The following is a 19,998-nucleotide window of genomic DNA, read 5'->3' as shown; positions in this document are numbered from 1 at the left end:
AATGGTGGGTTCTGAGACACAAAATACTTAATATCCTGGTGTCAAAGTTTCCTAGTGAAGTCAGGTCCTGGGCTCTTCTTTGTCAGTCTCATAATCAGCTTTTATTTGTCGATGCACCAAATAACCTAGTGCACAGCCTGACCACTGAAAGTTAGAGCTCACCTATGTAAATTCTGAAGTAAAAAAAAAGAAAAGAAAAATTGGTCTTCCACAGCCCCAAGCACCCTCTACCCTCCCTGTCAATCTGACCTCCAAATGGACGGAGTCATGTACATAAAATATGCAACAAGTCCACACCTTGGACTCAAAATGTGCCAACTTTGTGTACGTTGTTTCTGTAGTGTGGTATTGTAATATCCAACTTCTCTGTAAGTCAGACATGCAGCAAACTTAAATATTTGGCTCAAAAGCCGTGTAACTTTGGCCAAGTTGCTTAACCTCTCTGAGCTTTAGTCTCTACTTTCTTGTGCTATTTTAAGATTAAATAAGATAATTCATGCAAAGCACGGGGTCTGCCTCAATGTAAGTATTCAATAAATGGCTATTCACAGTTTTATTTTGCATCTCTTCAATCTTAGCCCACAAAGGCTGCTCTCCAGTTTTATTAAGTTCGTAAATCTCGGCTGCTTCCCTCCACCCTTCGCACCAATTCATTCCTTCACCAGAGCCATGCCTTGTGCCGGATGCAGGAATCAAACCAGGTCCCTACCATTGCCAAGCCCACAGGCGAGAAGGAAAGAGAAACTCCTAAAGCGAGCAAATGGCTGTAATCGAGGTTTCTTTTCAGTGTTCTAAGGGGCGAATGGGTAGGGGACGACTAATTGTCTGAGACTTAGTGGTGGGTGTATGTGTGGGCGGGGGAGGGCGTCATTCAGGCAGCGCTTTCCCGTATAAAGCATGGTCACGGGAGAGGGAGCGGACCGTTGGTGCACTCCTAAGGACTGTGCGTATCTGCGGGAGGCGGCAGGATCCAGGGCCTGGAGGGCCTTGAACGCCCGGCCACGAGACCGGGGTTCCAGCTTTTGGCGAAAGTAACCCGGAGAAGCTTCTGCCCAGGAGTGAGGCTTCGGCCCGGCCAAGTCACCTTGCAGGAGGGTAGCAACACAAAAGCAGAAGGAGGACTCCCGCCCGGCCGGACTGGAAAAACCCCGGTAGTTGAGGGCGGAAGTAACCGCAAGCCCGTGACAGAACCGCGGAAGAACTCCCGGCGTTCTCTACGTCCGGAGGAGCCGGAAACTCCCAGCACTAGGTGGGTGAGCCCGGCGGCACGGCGGCGGCCAAGGGAGCGGGGCCGGCTCTCTAAAGGCAGCTGATTGGTCGGCCCCCGGCGGCGGCGTTGGCGGCTGCGCGTGGAATTGTCACCTCGGCTTGGTGAGTCGTCGGTTCTAGCTTGGGCCCCGCCGGCTCCTGAACTGACCCTGGGCGCCCGGCTGTAACTCTCTGTGGCCGGCTGCACACTCCCGGCTTCCCGAGCCATGACCTGGAGGGGCAGAGCGAGGCCGGGGCCTCTCCTTGGGCGCGCTTCCACTCTTCAGTTCCAGGCTGTCGGGCCAGGACCCCTCAGGGATTTTCTTTGTGGGGGAGGGGCGAATCATGCAAGGCCTAGATGACCCCATCCATAGAGAAAAGCTGTGCGCGCCTGTAGCGGGGAGGGCGGCCGAGTGGAGTTCAGTTCCCCCGGCCGCATTGAAGCCCGGTGGGAGACGCTGAGGAGGCCTAGATCCTGGCTGGGGGATTCGAGGCGGGGCGCCCCCGGAGGGGGAGGAGGAGGGAGAGGAGGAAGAGGCAGTAGCGGGGGACAATTGGAGTCTGGAGCTCGGGGGAGGGGCCTGGGTGGGTCGGAAATGGGATACAGGTGGAGTTTGAGACCGCCAGGTCAGAACCCTTGGAGTCATCATCCTCCGAAGAATGGGTTGAAAGAGCAGGAGCCAGCCAAGGACAGCCATAAAGGGAGGTACAGCCAGCCGCCCCAGTATCCAAGGCATCAGTTTTAAGAAGGATTTTATGCTTCTTGGTAGAGCATGAACCCACACCGAGATAAAGCACGATGAGGCCTAATAAATGTATTTTAGATTGGGTCATTACTTTGGTAAGACGAAGACATAATGAATTTTTAAAAGATTTTATTATGGAAGTGTTCAAACTTACACAAAGGTATAGGAAAATACAGAAAGTAGCATACCATTTAGGATCCTAAGTACTCATCACCCAGCCTCAACTACGAATGGCCACCCCGGTTGCATAACATACATGTTAAGACACGCCTCAAATCCACACATAATATGCTAATCTTAAGTTTTAAAAAGGTGGGTTTTTTTGTTTTTGTTTCTGTTTTTTTCGTGTTTAATGGGTATAAAGGTTCCATTTTGCAAGAATAATAGAGTTCTGGAAATTGCACAGCAATGTGAATGTAATTAACACAACTGGAGTGTACATTTAAAAAGGGTTAAATGGGGCTTCCCTGGTGGCGCAGTGGTTGAGAGTCCGCCTGCCGATGCAAGGGACACGGGTTCGTGCCCCGGTCCAGGAAGATCCCACATGCCGCGGAGCGGCTGGGCCCGTGAGCCATGGCCGCTGAGCCATGGCCGCTGAGCCTGCGCGTCCGGAGCCTGTGCTCCTCAACGGGAGAGGCCACAACTGTGAGAGACCCGTGTACCACAAAAAAAAAAAAAAAAAATGGTTAAGTGGTAAACTTTATGTCATGCGTTTTTAACCACACACACAAAAAAAGTTCCTTTCAAATTAGAAAAAAGAAATCTAGGGAATTCCCTGGTGGTCCAGTGGTTAGGACTTGGCGCTTTCACTCTGGGGGCTTGATCCCTGGTCTGGGAACTAATATCCCGAAAGCCGCATGGTGCGGGCATTAAAAAAAAAAAATCTAATGCTGTAAATTAAGAAAGAAAATCTGAATTCAAATGCGCAATGGAAAATAACTCTTTGCCAAGTAGAGGCCCATAGAGTTGTATTTTTAACTGTGGAGGCTCTGCAATGAACCTGTTGGTTTTGAGGCTCAGAGCATTGGGACCTGGACTGGGGTGGAGTTTAAGCACTGGTGGTACCCTCTGGTTTATACTAGAACTTGAAGGGTTGGGCCAGCCCAGGTGTGTGAATAAAATTTCTCCCAAATGTTCCTCTTTTCTTGCAGTCTGAGGCACACTTTTTTTTTTTTTTTTCTTCCGGCCGTGGCGGCTTGTGAGATCTTAGTTCCCCCACCAGGGATTGAACCTGGGCCCTTGGCAGTGAAAGTACAGAGTCCTAACCAATGGACTGCCAGGGAATTCCTTGAGGTGCACATTTAATCTTTAGGTGAGCTCCTGTGCTACCTCATACCTTCATTCATGGAAGGGTGAGTGAAGTGTGAATTCACATCTTTCTCTCTACTCCCGTTCTTTAGGGTGGCCCTTGGTAGTCTGTCTCCAATATGATTTACTCTCTGTCTCCCAAGTGTACCACATGTCTGTCCTTCACATTTTCTAGAGCAGCTGGTGTTAACTGGGAGGCAGCCTTACATATTTTAGCTCTTTTCGAAATGAGTCCTGCATAGGTAGCCCTGAAACCTTCCTTCTGCCCACCCCAAACAAGCAAATAAACAAAACAAGCTATAAAGCAAGAAAGTAACTGCCAGGTTTGGGTTTTTGGCTCCTCTTGTCTTCCTCCCTGGGCTCCAGAACCAGTACTTCTCCTGGAACTAAATTTTCTTGATATGAGTTGGCATTTATTGGAGAACTAAACAGCCAATCAGATAAAACTTGCATCAGAAAATTACATATTTTATTTATTTATTTAAGTTTATTTATTTTTGGCTGCCTTGGGTCTTCGTTGCTGTGTGTGGGCTTTCTCTAGTTGCGGTGAGGGGGGCTACTCTTCCTTGTGGTGCGCGGGCTTCTCATTGCAGTGGCTTCTCTTGTTGTGGAGCACGGGCTCCAGGCGCGCGGGCTTCAGTAGTTGTGGCTCGTGGGCTCTAGAGCGCAGGCTCAGTAGTTGCGGTGCATGGGCTTAGTTGCTCCGCGGCACGTGGGATCTTCCCGGACCAGGGCTCGAACCCGTGTCCCCTGCGTTGGCAGGTGTATTCTTAACCATTGTGCCACCAGGGAAGCCCTACATTAAAAAAAAAAAAAAAAAAAAAATGTTAAGAAAATTACATTAGTTATTGAGTAACAGCTTTTTAGAACTATTCAGGAAAAAAATTAGATGATCGATTACTTCACTGCATGTCAATGATTGTAAGAAGGAATTAATGACAGGGTCCCTGGTGAATGATGACAAAGAGCAAAAGTTAGATTCAATCACAAGGTGAATTTGATTGATGTTGAAGTTTATACACTCAGAGCTATCAAAATGCTCATTATTAAAATACCTGCGAGAAAAACATTACTGCTCATATGTAACTCACTTACCCTTTAACTTCTTTTTTTTTTCCCATAGAAATAATTGTGATTTTGGATTAAGTGAGGTTTTTTAGGAATGTAGCCATCATGTTACACCATAACTGCCTGTACCCGAAAGGTGATACAAAACGATTGAACAATTTTCTGATGTTTTCCTTTGTAGGGAAGATGGAAGAGCTGAGTCAAGCCCTGGCTAGTAGCTTTTCTGTGTCTCAAGATCTGAACAGCACAGCTGCCCCACACCCCCGCCTGTCCCAGTACAAGTCCAAGTACAGTTCCTTGGAGCAGAGTGAGCGGCGCCGCCGGTTACTGGAACTGCAGAAATCGTAAGGGATACTTTAACTCCTTGGCTTCTCTCTGTAGGCTGGGAGCTGTGAACCATTCAGGAGGCTCCAGGCTTGTCTCTACAGAGCCACCTTCAAAGTGGACCCTTTGTAGGTTGTTCTTCTTGCCCACAAGGTTGGGAGGGGTAAATCCTGGCAGAGGTAGACATCCTTTACACCCAGAGCTTGGGAAAAATGAGGGAGTAGGGAGAGACTGAAGTTTGAAAGCAAAAGCTCAACTCTCTGGTTAAATTTTTCTTTTCTTTTTTCCTGGCAGCAGTACTGAGCTTTGTAGTTTAGGGACTTGTGAAAGCCACTCCCATACTTCCACTCCCCACATTCCCTGTGTGCCTTCTCCTGCAGTCTGACTCCCAGCTTTGGTGTGGGCTTCCTGTCTTCCTTCAGCCCAGATGTTTCTGTGGAGCCCTTGGGAATTCAAGACAATTCCACAGGGAATCTGAGGAAATGTGTTCCATACACTTCGGTCTCAATACCAAGATGAGCAAACAGGGAAAGAGATTGATTGCAGGATAGGAGTGTTTGAGGATGGGCTGCTCTGAAGGCAGGGCCTATCCTTTTATTCTCAGTGCAACACAGGCCTCTTCTGGTTAAGGAATTAAGGATTAGGAGGAACTATCGACAGCTGCATTTTGCCCACTGCTTCATCACTAGATGTGTTTAGCAGAGATGGTTCCCTGTGGCCTCTGGGTTGCTTGCAGATTACATTCTCAGATCACGCATTCCCCCGATCCCCAGTTTTTAAAAATTGTGATTAATTTGGAATAGGTAATATGTTCGTATGGTTCAAAATTCACAATACATAAAAGAGTATATGGAGAAGGGACTTCCCTGGTGGTGCAGTGGTTAAGAATCCGCCTGCCAATGCAGGGGACATGGGTTTGAGCCCTGATCCAGGAAGATCCCACATGCCGTGGAGCAGCTAAGCCTGTGCACCACAGCTACTGAAGCCCGTGTGCCTAGAGCCTGTGTTCCGCAACAAGAAAAGCCACCACAATGAGAAGCCCCCGCTCGCCACAACCAGAGAAAGCCCGCATGCAGCAACGAAGACCCAACACAGCCATAAATAAATAAATAAGTGTTTTTAAAAAAGAGTATGTGGTGAAAAGTCTCCCTCCAAAATGTCAAGTTCCTCTCTCTCTTTTTTTTTTTGGCCACGCTGAGCAGCTTGCAGGATCTTAGTTCCCCAACCAGGGATTGAACCTGGGCCCGCGGCAGTGAAAGTGCCGAGTCCTAACCACTGGACCGCTAGGGAATTCCCAACATCTTATAGTACACTTGTTACAACTAATGAACAAATATTGATACATTATTATTAACTAAAATCCATACTTCTTTACTCAGATTTCCTTAGTTTTTTCTAAGTGGCCTTTTTGAAAGTTAGGAACTGCAAAAAGGTCTGGCTGTTCCTCAGAAAGTCCCAGAAGCTGTCCTTGTCTCAAACTTCTCACAGCATCTCGGTGTTTCCTCTCTGCAATCCCTGGGAGCCTTCAGACGGTATATCTGCCAGGCAGGGAAGTGTCAGCTCTCACCTGGGGTGGAGATGGGAGTCTAGGGTGGGGTGGGTAGGAGTAGGATCAGCCACTAGCGAACCCTGAGAATTCCTTTAAATATTGTACCTTGCCTATTCTTAGGAAACTGAGGAAAGCTGAGTGTGTTCAGAGGGGGTTTCCTATTTAGGATCTGTGAGGAGGTGGTCACTAGTTAAGGCTTACAAAGGAAATTTTGTCATCTCTTACCCCACCACAATTCCCAAGTTGCTCTTGAATTTGGAGACTTTGAATTACATCTGTCACATTTCAGGGTGTCTTCCTATAAGACATAAAGACCTGTCCTTATGCCTTTTCTTTTCTCAGAAAGCGGCTGGATTATGTGAACCATGCCAGAAGACTCGCTGAAGATGACTGGACAGGGATGGAGAGTGAGGAAGAAGAAGAAAAGAAAGATGATGAGGAAATGGACGTTGACACTGGCAAGAAGTTACCAAAACGCTATGCTAATCAAGTGAGTGCTCCAGAGAAGATTAGGCGCAGCTGGTCCTGCTCCCTTTACTGTGCAGTCAAAGCTCTTTACTTGCCCTAAAGAGGAGGATGAGGCAGGAAGAAGGAATAGCATCTGCAACGAAAGTGCTGATGTACATAAAAGTTATGAGATGAAAAGAGGTGACTTACAGTTTTGTGTGCTGACAGGGGTCACTGATAGAGTCTGGGTAGTGGATTTGGGAATCATTACCCCATGCTGTTAGCAAAGGCTTCCGGCCTGCTGCATTTAAAGCCCCTGAGCTACTGATATGCTAGCGGACGCCATTCTTTACTAGCCGTTATACAGCCGTTTTGGATCAGGCCTGCCCAGCCCAGCACTGTCCCCCACCCCACCTCCCAAGCTGGTAGTCTTTCCCAAGTGGTGGACTAACATGCCAGCCTTGGGTCTTCACACTCAGGTGGTAGGAGCTTGGAGGTCCTTGAATACTGGGAGCCTGCCTAGCCACCCCAGGCCAGCCAGTTGGCCTAGGTGAGGTTGAGGCCATGAAACAACAGATCGCTATAACAAACTTGACTAAGTGGCCTGTTGATTCCGGAGAGGAAATCAGTGTGGCTTGTGGCGCCATAGGTGAAGCAGGCATGGAGACTGTCCAGTGCTCTAGGCAACCCAGTTATTCTCCAGAAGGCAGGGCATGTGTCTGAGTGGGGCTGGGGGTCTACCCTGCTATTGTATACTTCTCTCTATAACCCAAGTGTCTTGTCACTTCAGAATCCTCTCCCACCTTAAGAATATGGTTCCTGGGTGCACACACTCCCATCCTCTTTCTCTGCCTCAAATATAGCACAGACATCTTCTATGATAAAGTACAATTCTGTTGAGCAAACATTGTTTTTTTTGTTGTTTTTTAAATTTTTTGGCCATACTGCACAGCATGCGGTATCTTAGTTCCCTGACCAGGGATTGAACCAATGCCCTCTGCAGTGGAAGCACAGAGTCTTAACTACTGCACCACTAGGGAAGTCCCGAGCAAGCATTGTTTTGTTTTGTTTTTGTTTAAAACAGAATGTTGGCTTTTTAAAAAACATTTATTTATCTATCTATCTGCGCCGGGTCTCAGTTGCACTACGCAGGATCTCTGTTGCTGCATGTGGGATCTTTACTTGTGGCATGCAGGGTCTAGTTCCCTGACCAGGGATTGAACCCCGGACCCCCTGCATTGGGAGTGTGGAGTCTTAGCCACTGGATCACCAGAAAAGTCCCCCCCAAGCAAGCATTGTTGAAGGCCCTGTTCTATGTTAAGCTAGGCTATTCTCAGGGGAAGATAGACATGGGCCAGAAATAGCCCATGCACTCCTCTAATAAGTGTAGATTATGGTTTTTGCAATAAGAAAGTGAAATTAACTTCCAACAGAGAAGGAAGCAGGGTTGTGAAATCAGGAAAAGCTTAATGAAAGAGGAGACAGTTTGGAAACATGGGTAGGACAGGTGGAGGTACAGAGCATTTCAGGGCATTCCAGGCCGCAGGATCAGGCTGAGCAAGAGCCCAGAGGTGGGAGAAGAATATATGATGTGTTCAGGAGGGGTGTGCAGAGTGTGTGTGAGGATGGAGCAACATAGGGTAGGGGGAGGAATATAGCAGAAATATGTACAAGGTTTTAGACTCTGGGTCTAGATTGTGAGGAACCACCGAGACTTTTTGAGCCAGAGGCAGAGGTGGGACTTCATGTGATGACTACCACATCAGTGTAGAAAGGCCTGGAAGAGAGAGACTGTGGTAGGGGGCTTAGGTTTGCTAAAAGATCTGATGAGTGCTAAGGGCAGTGGAAGTGGGAAGGAAAAGAGGTCATGAGTATGAGAGATGTTGCCAGGTGGAATGAACAGAATTTATGGCTAGGAGAGGCAATATGAGAAGCGGGTAAGGGTTTAAGCTCAGGTCGCATGGACTGACCTCAAAGTCAGGCTCTGTGTTGACCATGGGCAAGTTACTTAACCAGTCTAAGTCTCTAGTTTCTTATCCGTAAAATGGGACATCGTAATAGTACCTATCTCATAGGATTGTTAGAAGGATTAAATGAAATAGTGTACCTTAAATACCTAGCCCAGAGCCCATAATGAATGCCCCACAGTATTAGCTGCTACTGCTATTTTTTTAAACAGCCATATTGAGATACAATTCACATAACATACAATTCACCCATTTACAGTGTACAATTCAGTATTTTTTTAGTAATTCACAGAGCTGTGCAACCATCACCACTATCTAATTCTAGAATATTTTCACACCCATTAGCCGTCACTCCCCATTTCCCCTTCCCTCCAGGCCCAGCAATCACTGATCTACTTTCTGTCTCTATGGATTTGTCTGTTTTGGACATTTCATATAAATGGAATCATATGAGATACATCCTTTTGCTTCTGGCTTCTTTCACTTAGAAGGTTTTCAAGATTCATTTATGTTGTAGCATGTGTTAGAACTTCATTCCTTTTCATGTCTTTTCAAATAATATTCTGTTGTATAGATATACCACATTTTGTTTATCCATTCATCAGTTGATGGCCTTTTGAGTTGTTTCCACTTTGGAGCTATTATGAATATTGCTGCGATGAACATTTATTTACATGTTTTTACATGGACATATGTTTTCATTTCTCTTGGGTATATACCTGGGAGTGGAGTTACTAGGCCATATGATAACTCTGGAGCTATCAGACTATTTTTCAGAGTGACTACACCATTTTACATTCCCACCAGCAATGTTTGAGAGTTTGTTTCTCCACATCTTTGCCAATACTCGTTATTGTCCGTCCTTTTGAATATAACCATCCTAGTGGGTGTGAAGTGGTGTTTCATGGTTTTGATTTTCATTTCCCTAGTAACTAATGATATTGAGCTTCTTTTCATGTGTTTATTAGCCATTCGTATATCTTTGGAGAAATGTCTATTCAAATCCTTTGCCCATTTAAAAATTGGGCTGTTTGTCTTTTATTATTGAGTTATAAGAGTTCTTTATATATTCTAGATACAAGTTCCTTATGAGATACATGATTTGCAAATATTTCTCATTCTGTGGGTTGTCTTTTCACTTTCTTGATGATGTTTTTGGCAGCACAGAAGTTTTACATTTTGATGTAGTCTAATTTATCTATCTTTTGTTTCGTCATTTGTGCTTTTGGTGTTGTATTACTATTATTCTTTAAGGGAGTGTTCATTATGCCTTGGGTTTAATTGAATAACAGAGAGGAAGGTGATGATATTAACAGGGCACAGAACGCAGAAGGGGAAGGGTGGGTGTTTCAGGGATGGGAGGTACTTGGGCAACAGAAGCCAGTGAATTCTGTTTCGGCTATGCTGAGTTTAAGGTACAGAGAGGACCAACAGAGAAAGAGATAGCAAATGGACAGCTGGAAATATAGGTTTGGAGGAAAGGAAAGAAGTCTGGAGATGAAAAAGAAGAGAATTAGGGGACTTCCCTGGTGGCGCAGTGGCTAAGAACCTGCCTGCCAGTGCAGGGGACACGGGTTCGAGCCCTGGTCAAGGAAGATCCCACATGCCATGGAGCAACTAAGCACATGCGCCACAACTGCTGAGCCTGCGCTCTAGAGCCCGCAAGCCACAACTACTGAGCCCGTGTGCCACAACTACTGAAGCCCGTGCACCTAGAGCCTGTGCTCCACAAGAGAAACCACTGCAATGAGAAGCCCGTGCACCGCAATGAAGAGTAGCCTCCACTCGCCACAACTAGAGAAAGCCCGCACATAGCAACAAAGACCCAACGCAGCCAAAACAAAAAAAAAAGAGAGAATTAGGAGGCATCATCTTAGAAATGACAAGTGAAGTAGATGAGTTCCACCCCCACGGGGGGAACAGCATCTAAGAGAAAAGAAAAGGGGGACCTAAAACAGCCCCCTGAAGATTATCTACATGTTTTGGGGGAGTGTGTGGAGGAATGTTTGGAGGAAAAACAGAAAAGTACTGTCATGGGACCAAGGGAGCATGTGTCAAGGAGGAGGATGTGACTGGCAGCATTACACCAGGAGTAGAGGAAGGAGGGGGAGGTGAGGAAATAGAGGTACTTGGCTGCAAGGAGGTCAAGTGGGGCTGTGAGGTAGCAAATCTGGACTGCGGGTGTCAGAGTGGGTGGGAAGGCAGCAGCAAGAAATACGAAGTAGTTGGAGGGTGGGAGGGAGGGAGACACAAGAGGGAAGAGATATGGGAACATATGTATATGTATAACTGATTCACTTTGTTATAAAGCAGAAACTAACACACCATGGTAAAGCAATTATACCCCAATAAAGATGTTTAAAAAAAAAAAAGAAATACGAAGTAGTTGAAAAAAGAGGGAACGTGGAATATCTTAATAGAAATGTAGAGTGATAAAAGGTTTTCATTTTTGCCTTGGTTTTGAGGATTAGGGGTTAAGTATTTTGTGGCCTAAGGGGAAGGAGAGATGGGAGAGATGAGAGATTCAGTGGGAAGTATTAATTGATAGGCTAAAGTCTTGTATAGATGGGAGGGACTAGTGATGAATGGAAGAGTAAATTTTTTCAAATTCATTTCACCACAGCCCTTTTTTTAAAAAAAAATTTAAGGTAGATTTCCTAACATCCTTTAGTATAGTATTTGGGTCACTAGTTTGGGAAATGATCTAGTTTAGAGCATCTCAAGGTCAGGGACTTGATTCATCTCTGAGGTATAGCCCCTGGAACATAATGGTTGTGATAGTGGTAGGTGGGTGGACAAAGTAAGGAAAGATAGAGGGTCCCATCCCCCCATACAGGAGGTGAAGTAGTAAGAATGGATATGGATGCAGATAATGAAGGTGAGAAGTTGAAGTTCACAGTGAGCAGGAGATGAGTTGACTACTAAGAGCTAGTGGGGTGGAGGTCCCACTGTCACCCTTTTCTGTTCTCATTCTTTTACATGTATTTTTATTATATATATAGGACGTGAATTCTTTGTCATTGTAAACATGGGAGCAGCACAGCCCTGTTGATTTTTAACACCATTTTTTGTGTTCCCAGTTAATGCTGTCAGAGTGGTTAATTGACGTCCCTTCAGATTTGGGTCAGGAATGGATTGTGGTCGTGTGCCCTGTTGGAAAAAGAGCCCTTATTGTGGCCTCCAGGGTGAGTAGCTGCTCCTGCCCCCGGCACCAGCATGCCTGGCCTGTGGCGGGAGGGGTTCTCTGCACACTCTGTGTTCCTCATCTGCCACAGCAGCTGTCCCTGCCATGGGGATTGAAACGCTTTCCTGCAGGAGGGATTTGATGAGAGCCATCTTTGGGCTGATGGCACCCCTGCAGAATGTGGAAGCAGGAGGGTAAGGAGACCTTGATGCCTGACAAGAATGGTAATTGTCCACACAGGGCTCTACCAGTGCCTACACCAAGAGTGGCTACTGCGTCAGCAGCTTTTCTTCCCTTCTGCCAGGAGGCAACAGGCGAAACTCAGCAACAACAAAAGGTACCTACATACAATTGACTGTTTATTAACTTTTATAATCAGTGCTTGGTTAGTTGCTTAGTTAGTTGTTTTAAAGACCCACTTTAAAAGCATACTTTTGAAACTGCGCACAGGTAATATCCTGCCCACTGGGCTCTCCCTCAAGGTCAGGCCTCCTCAGTAGCAGAATAGTTGCAACTTGTGAGGCCTGCTGGGCAATAAACCCCTAAATTAAAGTCAATGCACCTTTCCCATGGACTTCCATCACAAGATGACAGGTGCCGTTTTCTGGGGAAAGGACCCCCAGAAGGCCAAATGTAATGTACTGTTGCTGCGACTTCCTGCCGAATTCCCTTTTCTCCTTTCTCAGTGTCCTAATCTTAGCTTATTCCTCCCACCTGGGCCCAGCCAGGGAGACTAAGGTCACGAAAGTTTGCCCAGGGTCATTCAGCGAGGAGTTGGCAGAGCTGCCAGAACCGTTCTTTCACCTCTGTCTGCCCAGGCTCTGCTGGTGGTTATTCCTGTCCTCTGTTCTGAGACCTCTATTGGCTTTTTTTACTCGAGCCTGAAATGCGCTCCCAGCTCCCCTCTACCCTGTTATTTTAGTCCTCTGATCCCAAAAGATTGTTCATATCCCATCTCTTCCATGAAGCATTTTCTGGAACTCTCGTTTTTCTTAGTTTATGCTGTATAATTCAGGTCTTGGTTCTTTCCTCTGTAATCATCTTATCTCCTTAACTGGATTGTAACTTCCTTAAAGGCAGGGATTACTTATAGTTAATATTCCCCACAGAACACAGTGCCTGTGTTAGGAACTCAAAAAGTAATTGTAAACTAAAATGGAAGATTACTTCCCTTCAAACTTGAGCTTCTCTAAGGTGAGTAAATGTCCCAGTTTTTCTAAAGGTTCAGAGTTCACACTTGGCATTGCCTTGATCCTTCTTGTGCTGTCATACCTCAGGTCACCCCTAGACTGTGCCAGGTAGCCAGAAAAGGCTGTGAAGAACTTTGTCCTGTAGTGCCGGTGCTTGCCGTGAGCACTGAGGATTGTTGGATTCAGTTCCCAAGCCCCTAAGATGGGGCTCCCCAGATTGTGGTGGAGGGAACCCTGATGGGAAGGGGTACCCTGTACTGACTTTCTACTTTGCGTCTCCAGACTACACCATTCTGGACTGCATTTACAGTGAGGTGAACCAGACGTACTACGTTCTGGACGTGATGTGCTGGCGGGGACACCCTTTTTATGACTGCCAGGTAAGGACTGATACTCCCCTCAAGTCTTCTCCTGTTTTCTCCTCTCCTCCCAGGAAAGTGGCTCAGCATGTGTGTTTAGTACGTGACCAACTTCTTGGTGTGTACAGGATGTGGTATATCAAGAACATTGTCTAATGTTCCTTGCATCTTTGGGTGTGTTTAAATTAGCTTCATTTATAAAAAGAGGTAGGAGGAACTAAGGGAAGCATAGCAATTCTTGAGGGGAGGAAGGAGAAACAGAGTGTAGGGTAGGCTGGGACTTCGTAGAAGCTGTAACCGCCCCCTCCGCTCTCTCCAGAGTGTGGGAGGCTTGCTGGCAGGGAAGGTTGCAGGTGAAGGGGATGCTGCCTTGTGCAGGCGGCACAAGGAAGAGAAGGTGGAATGTTAAGCACCATCAAATAGACTTCTGTCACCTCCACTCTTCACCAACCACATCTTGACCCTGAAAATGTCAGGGCCTCCTTGGTATGACCGTAAGGCCTCGAATATCTGAGGGGTTAGCTTTGGAAGGAGATTTTCCAAATGGGGAGAGGCCCCCCACCCAATATTCTCCCCTTAGGTTTCACCTTCCCACAACATTTTTCTCAGATTGGTGATTTTTTCGAGTGACAGACGCAGTCATCAGAGAGAGGCTAGGTCAATATTCTCCCCTTAGGTTTCACCTTCCCACAACATTTTTCTCAGATTGGTGATTTTTTCGAGTGACAGACGCAGTCATCAGAGAGAGGCTAGGTCACCCCACAGGGTCCATCTCTGCTCCTATGCTCCCCATCGTTGTCCCAGTTTTAAAGTGGTGGGTTTTTTATGCTCCCTGTCAATTAGTTTATCATAGTGGTTCTCAGAATGTTGAATGTGTGGCCTCAGAAAGTTGTTAGTAATGCAAATTCTTAGACCTACTGAATCAGAAACTCTGGGGATGAGACTTACGTTTTAATAAACCTCCAGGCGATTCTCATGCAGGCCCACGTGTCCGAATCACAGGTTATCACCACAGGCTGCTTCTTTCTGTAGCCATTACCCCAAGCTAGGTTTCCAAATTGTGCTAGGTGCTGGTACTTCAGAATTCTAGCATGCATCTCATTCAAAAAATAATAGCCAAGGGACTTCCCTGGCGGTCCAGTTTAAGACTCTGCACTTCCAATGCAGGGGCCATGGGTTCAATCCCCAGTCAGGGAACTAAGTTCACACATGCTGCACGGTGTGGCCAAAAGATAAAAAAACAAAAACAACAACAAAAAAATAGCCAAGACCTGCATTGCTAAGCACTTTGTGAGCATGATCTCATTGAATCCCTTACAACTCTAAAAAGTAAGTATGTACTATTGTTATTACTCCTCATCGTTTAGATATGAAAGCTGAGAGCCACAGATGTTAAGTACCTTGCCCAAATGCAGAGCCAAGCCTAAAACTCAGAACTCAAAAGTTCAATTGAGGGACTTCCCTGGTGGTGCAGTGTTAAGAATCTGCCTGCCAGTGCAGGGGACACAGGTTCAAGCCCTGGTCTGGGAAGATCCCACATGCCGCAGAGCAACTAAGCCCGTGCACCACAACTACTGAGCCTGTGCTCTAGAGCCCACGAACCACAACTACTGAAGCCCACATGCCTAGAGCCCATGCTGCGCAACAAGAGAAGCCACCGCAATGAGAAGCCCGCACACCACAGCGAAGAGTAGCTCCCACTCACCGTAACTAGAAAAAACCCACGGGCAGCAACGAAGACCCAGTGCAACCAAAAATAAATAAATAAATAAATTTATTTTTTAAAAAAAGAGAGAGAAAGGCCGCGCAGCAACGAAGACCCAATGTGGCCAAAAATTAATTAATTAATTTTTAAAAATTAAAAAAATTAAAAAATTAAAATTCAATCAGGAACATATTCTCCTATAATTCTGTTGAAGGATGTTTCATAACATGCATTTACAACCTACAAATTTGATAACTAAAGCCACCTATATTTTGACAATATAAAGAAAAGATTGTGGGTTTTTTATTTTTGGTTTTGGAAATTAAAAAAAAAAGAAAGAAAAGTCCCTAAATAACAACAGAAGCATATGTATCAGTAATTTAGATCAATAGTAATTTGGAATAAAGTAGTTTATGTGAAGCTACAGCTATATAGTTTCTAATCCTTAGGTAAAATAAAACAGAGGTTAACGTGATGTGCTTTGGAGTTGGTGAGTCCTGGTCCCATAGTATTTCTGTGTGCACCTCGGTGAGTGATGTAATCTCTCTGAGCCTCAGAGTCCTCACCTGTAAAATGGAGATAATAATAATACAATTCTCAGAGGATGGTTGAGGATTAATACGATTATGTATGTAAGGTCCTTAGCATGGAGCCTGAGACATAGTAGGCCTTCAGTGATAAATGTTGGCATTACTACTATTAATAATTCTATTGGATTTTAAGGAAAAAACATTTAAAGATTTTATGAACATCTTCCTGACCTTATGGCAGTGTTTTAAGGGAAATGAGGGTGAGAGAAGGGCTTAGGTCTTCATAAATCAGGTGGCTCTTTTTTTCCCAGTTTTATTGAAATTAAACTGACATGCAACACTGTAAGTTTAAGGTGTATAGCACAATGATTTGACTTACATATATTTTGCAGTAGTTACCTGAGTAAGTTTAGTTAACACCCACCATCTCATATAGATACCAAAAAGAAAAGAAAAGAAAAAAATAAATGTTTTTTTTCCCTTGCCATGAGAACTCTTAGGATCTACTCTCAACAACTGTCATGTATATACCAGACAACAGAGTTAACTATTGTCATTGTGTTGTACTTTCCATCCCTAGTACTTATTTATCTTATAACTGGAGGTTTGTACCTTTTGACCATCAGGTACCTTTTTAGAATGGGGTGTTTTTGTTCGTATTAGAGTTTGAGGTGAGCAGTTTTTAATCTTTCCCTTTCTCTTCTCTGGCAGACTGATTTCCGATTCTACTGGATGCATTCAAAGTTACCAGAAGAAGGACTGGGAGAGAAAACCAAGCTCAATCCCGTAAGGCCTGGTGTTAGGATTGCAGTGGGAAAAGTATGGACTTAACAGTTATCTAGATTCCAGTTTTCGCTTTAACAATTACCAGGTTAAGTTAATATCTTTACTTGACCTTAGTTTCTTCATCTGTTTAATAGGGTTAATAATACCTACTTTACAGGGTTGTTCTAAGAACCAAATTATATAAATATACAAGTCTTTCTAGCATAATACTTACGGTGAGCACTCAATAAACAGTGGTTGGTATAAAATGCTAATAACTGTTTTTATTAATAACACTGTTTAGAATTCTCCAACTGCAGCCTGCATCAGCAGCCTCTGGAGGCTTGGTAAAACGTAGGCTCCTGGGCCTCACCCCCAGAATTTCTGATTCAGTAGGTCTGGGGTAAAGCCTGAGAATTTGCATTTCTAACAAGTTCTCCAGTGAAACTGATACTGCTGGTCCATGGACCACACTTTGAGAACCTCTGCCTTTGCATCTGAGCTAAGAGTGACCTCATCTAGTCAGTCCCCTCTGTTTATAGATTAGTATATAGGCTCAGAGAAGGGACTGCCTTCCCCAAGGTCCCATAGTCCAGGATGATAACCCAAATGTCTTGGCTCTTCGCTCAGTGATTAAATATGGGACAGTTGTTTCCATTGCATTTTATTAGTTAAGCCCTGTAGACTGGCATTTGCTTGGGTTGCTTACAGCATTTTTAAAAGCAACTGAGTAACCAGTTACAGGACAATAAATGGGACCAGTACTTCCAGTGATGTTATCAATAAGGTCCTAGAAGAACATGCACTGAGGAAAGGGAACATCGGTACTACTTTCTCTGAGATGCTCTTTTGTGTGTGCTACATGTACTATCTCATTGTATTTGCATAACAATCCTATGAAGTAGATATTTTATTATCCCTTTTTACAGATGGGAAAATGGAGGCATATGGAGATTAAATGATTGACAGAGCTGGGATTCAAACCTAGGCAATCTGACTCAGAGGTTGTCATAGTCCTAATCACTTTGGTATACTGCTTAAGTGTAAAAACTTTTGCTGGTGTGAAAGGGGCTTCACCAGTCCTTCATTAGGGGCAACTCTCATAGAGCTGGGAGAATAACATAGAATCTCTAAACCTAGCACAGGGCAGTGGTTCTCAGTCCTGACTGCATGAATCAACTGGAGAGCTTAAAAAAAAAAAAAAGACTGGATCCCACCCCAGAGCAGTTCAGTCAGAATCTCGGGGTGGTGCTTGGGCATGAGTAATTTTTAAGAGTTTCCCAGATGGTTCTCCTGTATAAAGCAAGGTTGAGAACTCCTGACCTAGTAATTCAGAGGATAAGTAGAGGGGAGTGGGTAGGGAAGGATGAGACTGAAAACTTCTCTTCTTTGATACAGCTGTTCAGTTGCTGGAACCAATATTGTTTGTAACATGTACTAATTCTTTGTTCTAATTTATGTTTTAGTTTAAATTTGTGGGGCTAAAGAATTTCCCTTGTACCCCTGAGAGCCTGTGTAAGGTGCTGTCTATGGATTTCCCTTTTGAGGTAACAAAACCATTGTTTTTATTGCTCTGATCTGATTGTAGGACACAGGGAAACTTGGTTATACAGTCTTAAGAGAGCCTCTGACTTTGCTGTGTCAAAGCATCAGAAAACGGCTAAATGCTGACTCTTGGAAAAGGATGTGCTCGTGGCCCTTCATAGCCTCAGTGCCACCCTGCCAGATAAGTCAGAATGCCAGAGCTGGAAGGGCCCTTGAAAGGACAGCTCATCTAACTCCCTCATTTTACAGATGGAGAAACTGAGGCCCAGAGAGGGGTGAGGCTTCCATTCCTAGGTCCTTCTTGTGTGCCTCTTTCTGCTACAAGCCAGAGAACGAGGCCCCTTGTTTGACTGCCACAGCTGGGGCTTCTGTGACTGACAGACTGCAGGGCTGTGAATTCCTAATCCTTCCTTCCTCCGAAGAGCAAATGGTCCCCAGGGATGGCAGTGCTTGCTGAGCAGTGGCATGGCAGTGGGGCGACCAACTTGTCCAAGGTTGCCCAGGACTTCCCTGAAAGTCTCACCTCCCCAGAATCTCCTCAGTCCTGGGCAGTCTTTGGTCATCCTCAGAACCTGCAGTTACCCTACAAGCAGACTTCCTTTGCCCATGATACCCTTTAAAATTCTGCCTGGTCACCTGCAAGTATTTGCTTGAACTGGATATAATTTTGCTAAAAGGATCACAGCTTCCCAAATGATGAAATGGCAAAGGCTGAGTTGCCTTCATTTCTGGGAGTCAGTTAAGAAGGTGGTAAGAACACCATCTTTGTTTATAACCCTTATGCCCCAGTGACAATAAATGCTTTTTAGAGATGAGTCACTGAATCACAGAAAAGAACATATGGGACTGTGGGAGGTCTTCCCGTTGAGAAAAACTGAGTTTCCCAGAACATAGCTCACAGACAATTTAGGGGGAGGTTTAGGCAGCCAGCAATGGCTGGGGAGCAGGGCTTCTTGACAGGCTGTTTCCCCTGCACTCAGCAGTCCAGCATCTTGGAGGGGCTTGTCCAGTCCCCCGGCTTTGTTCCCGGTGTGGAGCACATCCCCTACTACAGATACCTCCGGGTGGTGGAAAGTGAATGGGATTTGAGGAGAGAAGACCTGGGTTCAAGCTGAATTTCTGCTTCATACTCACTGTGTGTTTGAGGGAGGCTCCAGAACTCCCTGAGTCTGAGCAGCTTCATCTCCCAGACACTTCCATGGTGGGTAAGAGGGTGAAATAGTAGGTAGGAAAGCACGCTGTAAACGGGAAAGTACTTTTTATGTTTTTATTTTCTAAAATTTAGTTTTCTAGGCCATGTCTTCTTTTAGAGAAATTCATGTGTGAGAAGCAAAGACTCTTTTTCTTCTGGCAGTGACCCAGAAAAAAGAGCTGGACCACAAGAGCTACCCCAGTGCATATAGGTCTCCTACAAACATGTGGCCCCAGAAGTCATTCTGATCCCTGGTTTTCTTTCTTGTAGGTAGATGGGCTTCTCTTCTACCACAAGCAGACCCACTATAGCCCTGGAAGCACTCCTCTGGTGGGCTGGCTGCGCCCCTACATGGTGTCAGATGTTCTTGGCGTAGCTGTGCCAGCTGGCCCGCTGACTGCCAAGCCAGAATATGCTGGGTACCAGCTCCAGCAGATTATTGAGCACAAGAGGAGCCAGAAGGAGGGAATAAAGAAGATACTCACACACAAGTCCTCTGAGAATGGACGCTATGAGTTGGAGCACCTGTCTACCCCCAAGCTGAAGAGCCCTCCCCATAGCCCCAAGCACCCAGGGAGCCTCATGGATAACTAGAGAGGGCAGCGTCCTTTGGGAGTCACAGGATGGGGGGTTGGTCCCAGAAGGAAGGCTGGGGAGGAGGACAGTGACGAGAACAAGATGACTTCATTTTAGAGCAGACTTTCTAAAGCCACTCCAGCTGGAAACAGCTTATCTCCTATCTGAAGTGCTGGCTTTAACAGTTGGGGGAGGTTTCCAGATTGGGCAGTCTTTGCATTTGAGCAGCAACTCCTGTGAAAATGTATTTCAGATCCACAATGTAAATATATGTAATTCTTACGGAAGAAGTTGT

General features: G+C 45.4%; 1 protein-coding gene across 1 annotated transcript; it reads left to right on the top strand.

Moving 5' to 3' along the window:
• The first annotated feature begins 1,253 nt into the window (after positions 1 to 1,253).
• SNUPN (snurportin 1) lies at positions 1,254 to 19,998 on the top strand. Its single transcript, XM_082647172.1, has 9 exons — positions 1,254 to 1,371; positions 4,552 to 4,714; positions 6,586 to 6,733; positions 11,738 to 11,842; positions 12,082 to 12,178; positions 13,314 to 13,411; positions 16,337 to 16,411; positions 17,857 to 17,937; positions 19,398 to 19,998. Exons 2-9 carry the CDS (start codon positions 4,557 to 4,559, stop codon positions 19,719 to 19,721), a joined length of 1,086 nt encoding a protein of 361 aa, XP_082503298.1. The 5' UTR covers positions 1,254 to 1,371; positions 4,552 to 4,556; the 3' UTR covers positions 19,722 to 19,998.

This window comes from Grampus griseus (genome assembly GCF_964374135.1).
Source record: "Grampus griseus genome assembly, chromosome: 2".
Taxonomy (NCBI): domain Eukaryota; kingdom Metazoa; phylum Chordata; class Mammalia; order Artiodactyla; family Delphinidae; genus Grampus; species Grampus griseus.
The sequence above is the reverse complement of the archived record's forward strand: the minus strand, read 5'-3'. Positions and strand labels throughout refer to the sequence as shown.

Bases quoted from the DNA above. Each gene is read 5' to 3' on its own strand.
- SNUPN (XM_082647172.1), top strand. From the start codon at position 4,557: ATGGAAGAGCTGAGTCAAGCCCTGGCTAGTAGCTTTTCTGTGTCTCAA. The intron at 16,412-17,856 runs GTAAGGCCTGGT...TTTATGTTTTAG, and splicing joins AGAAAACCAAGCTCAATCCC to TTTAAATTTGTGGGGCTAAA. The intron at 17,938-19,397 runs GTAACAAAACCA...TCTTTCTTGTAG, and splicing joins CTATGGATTTCCCTTTTGAG to GTAGATGGGCTTCTCTTCTA.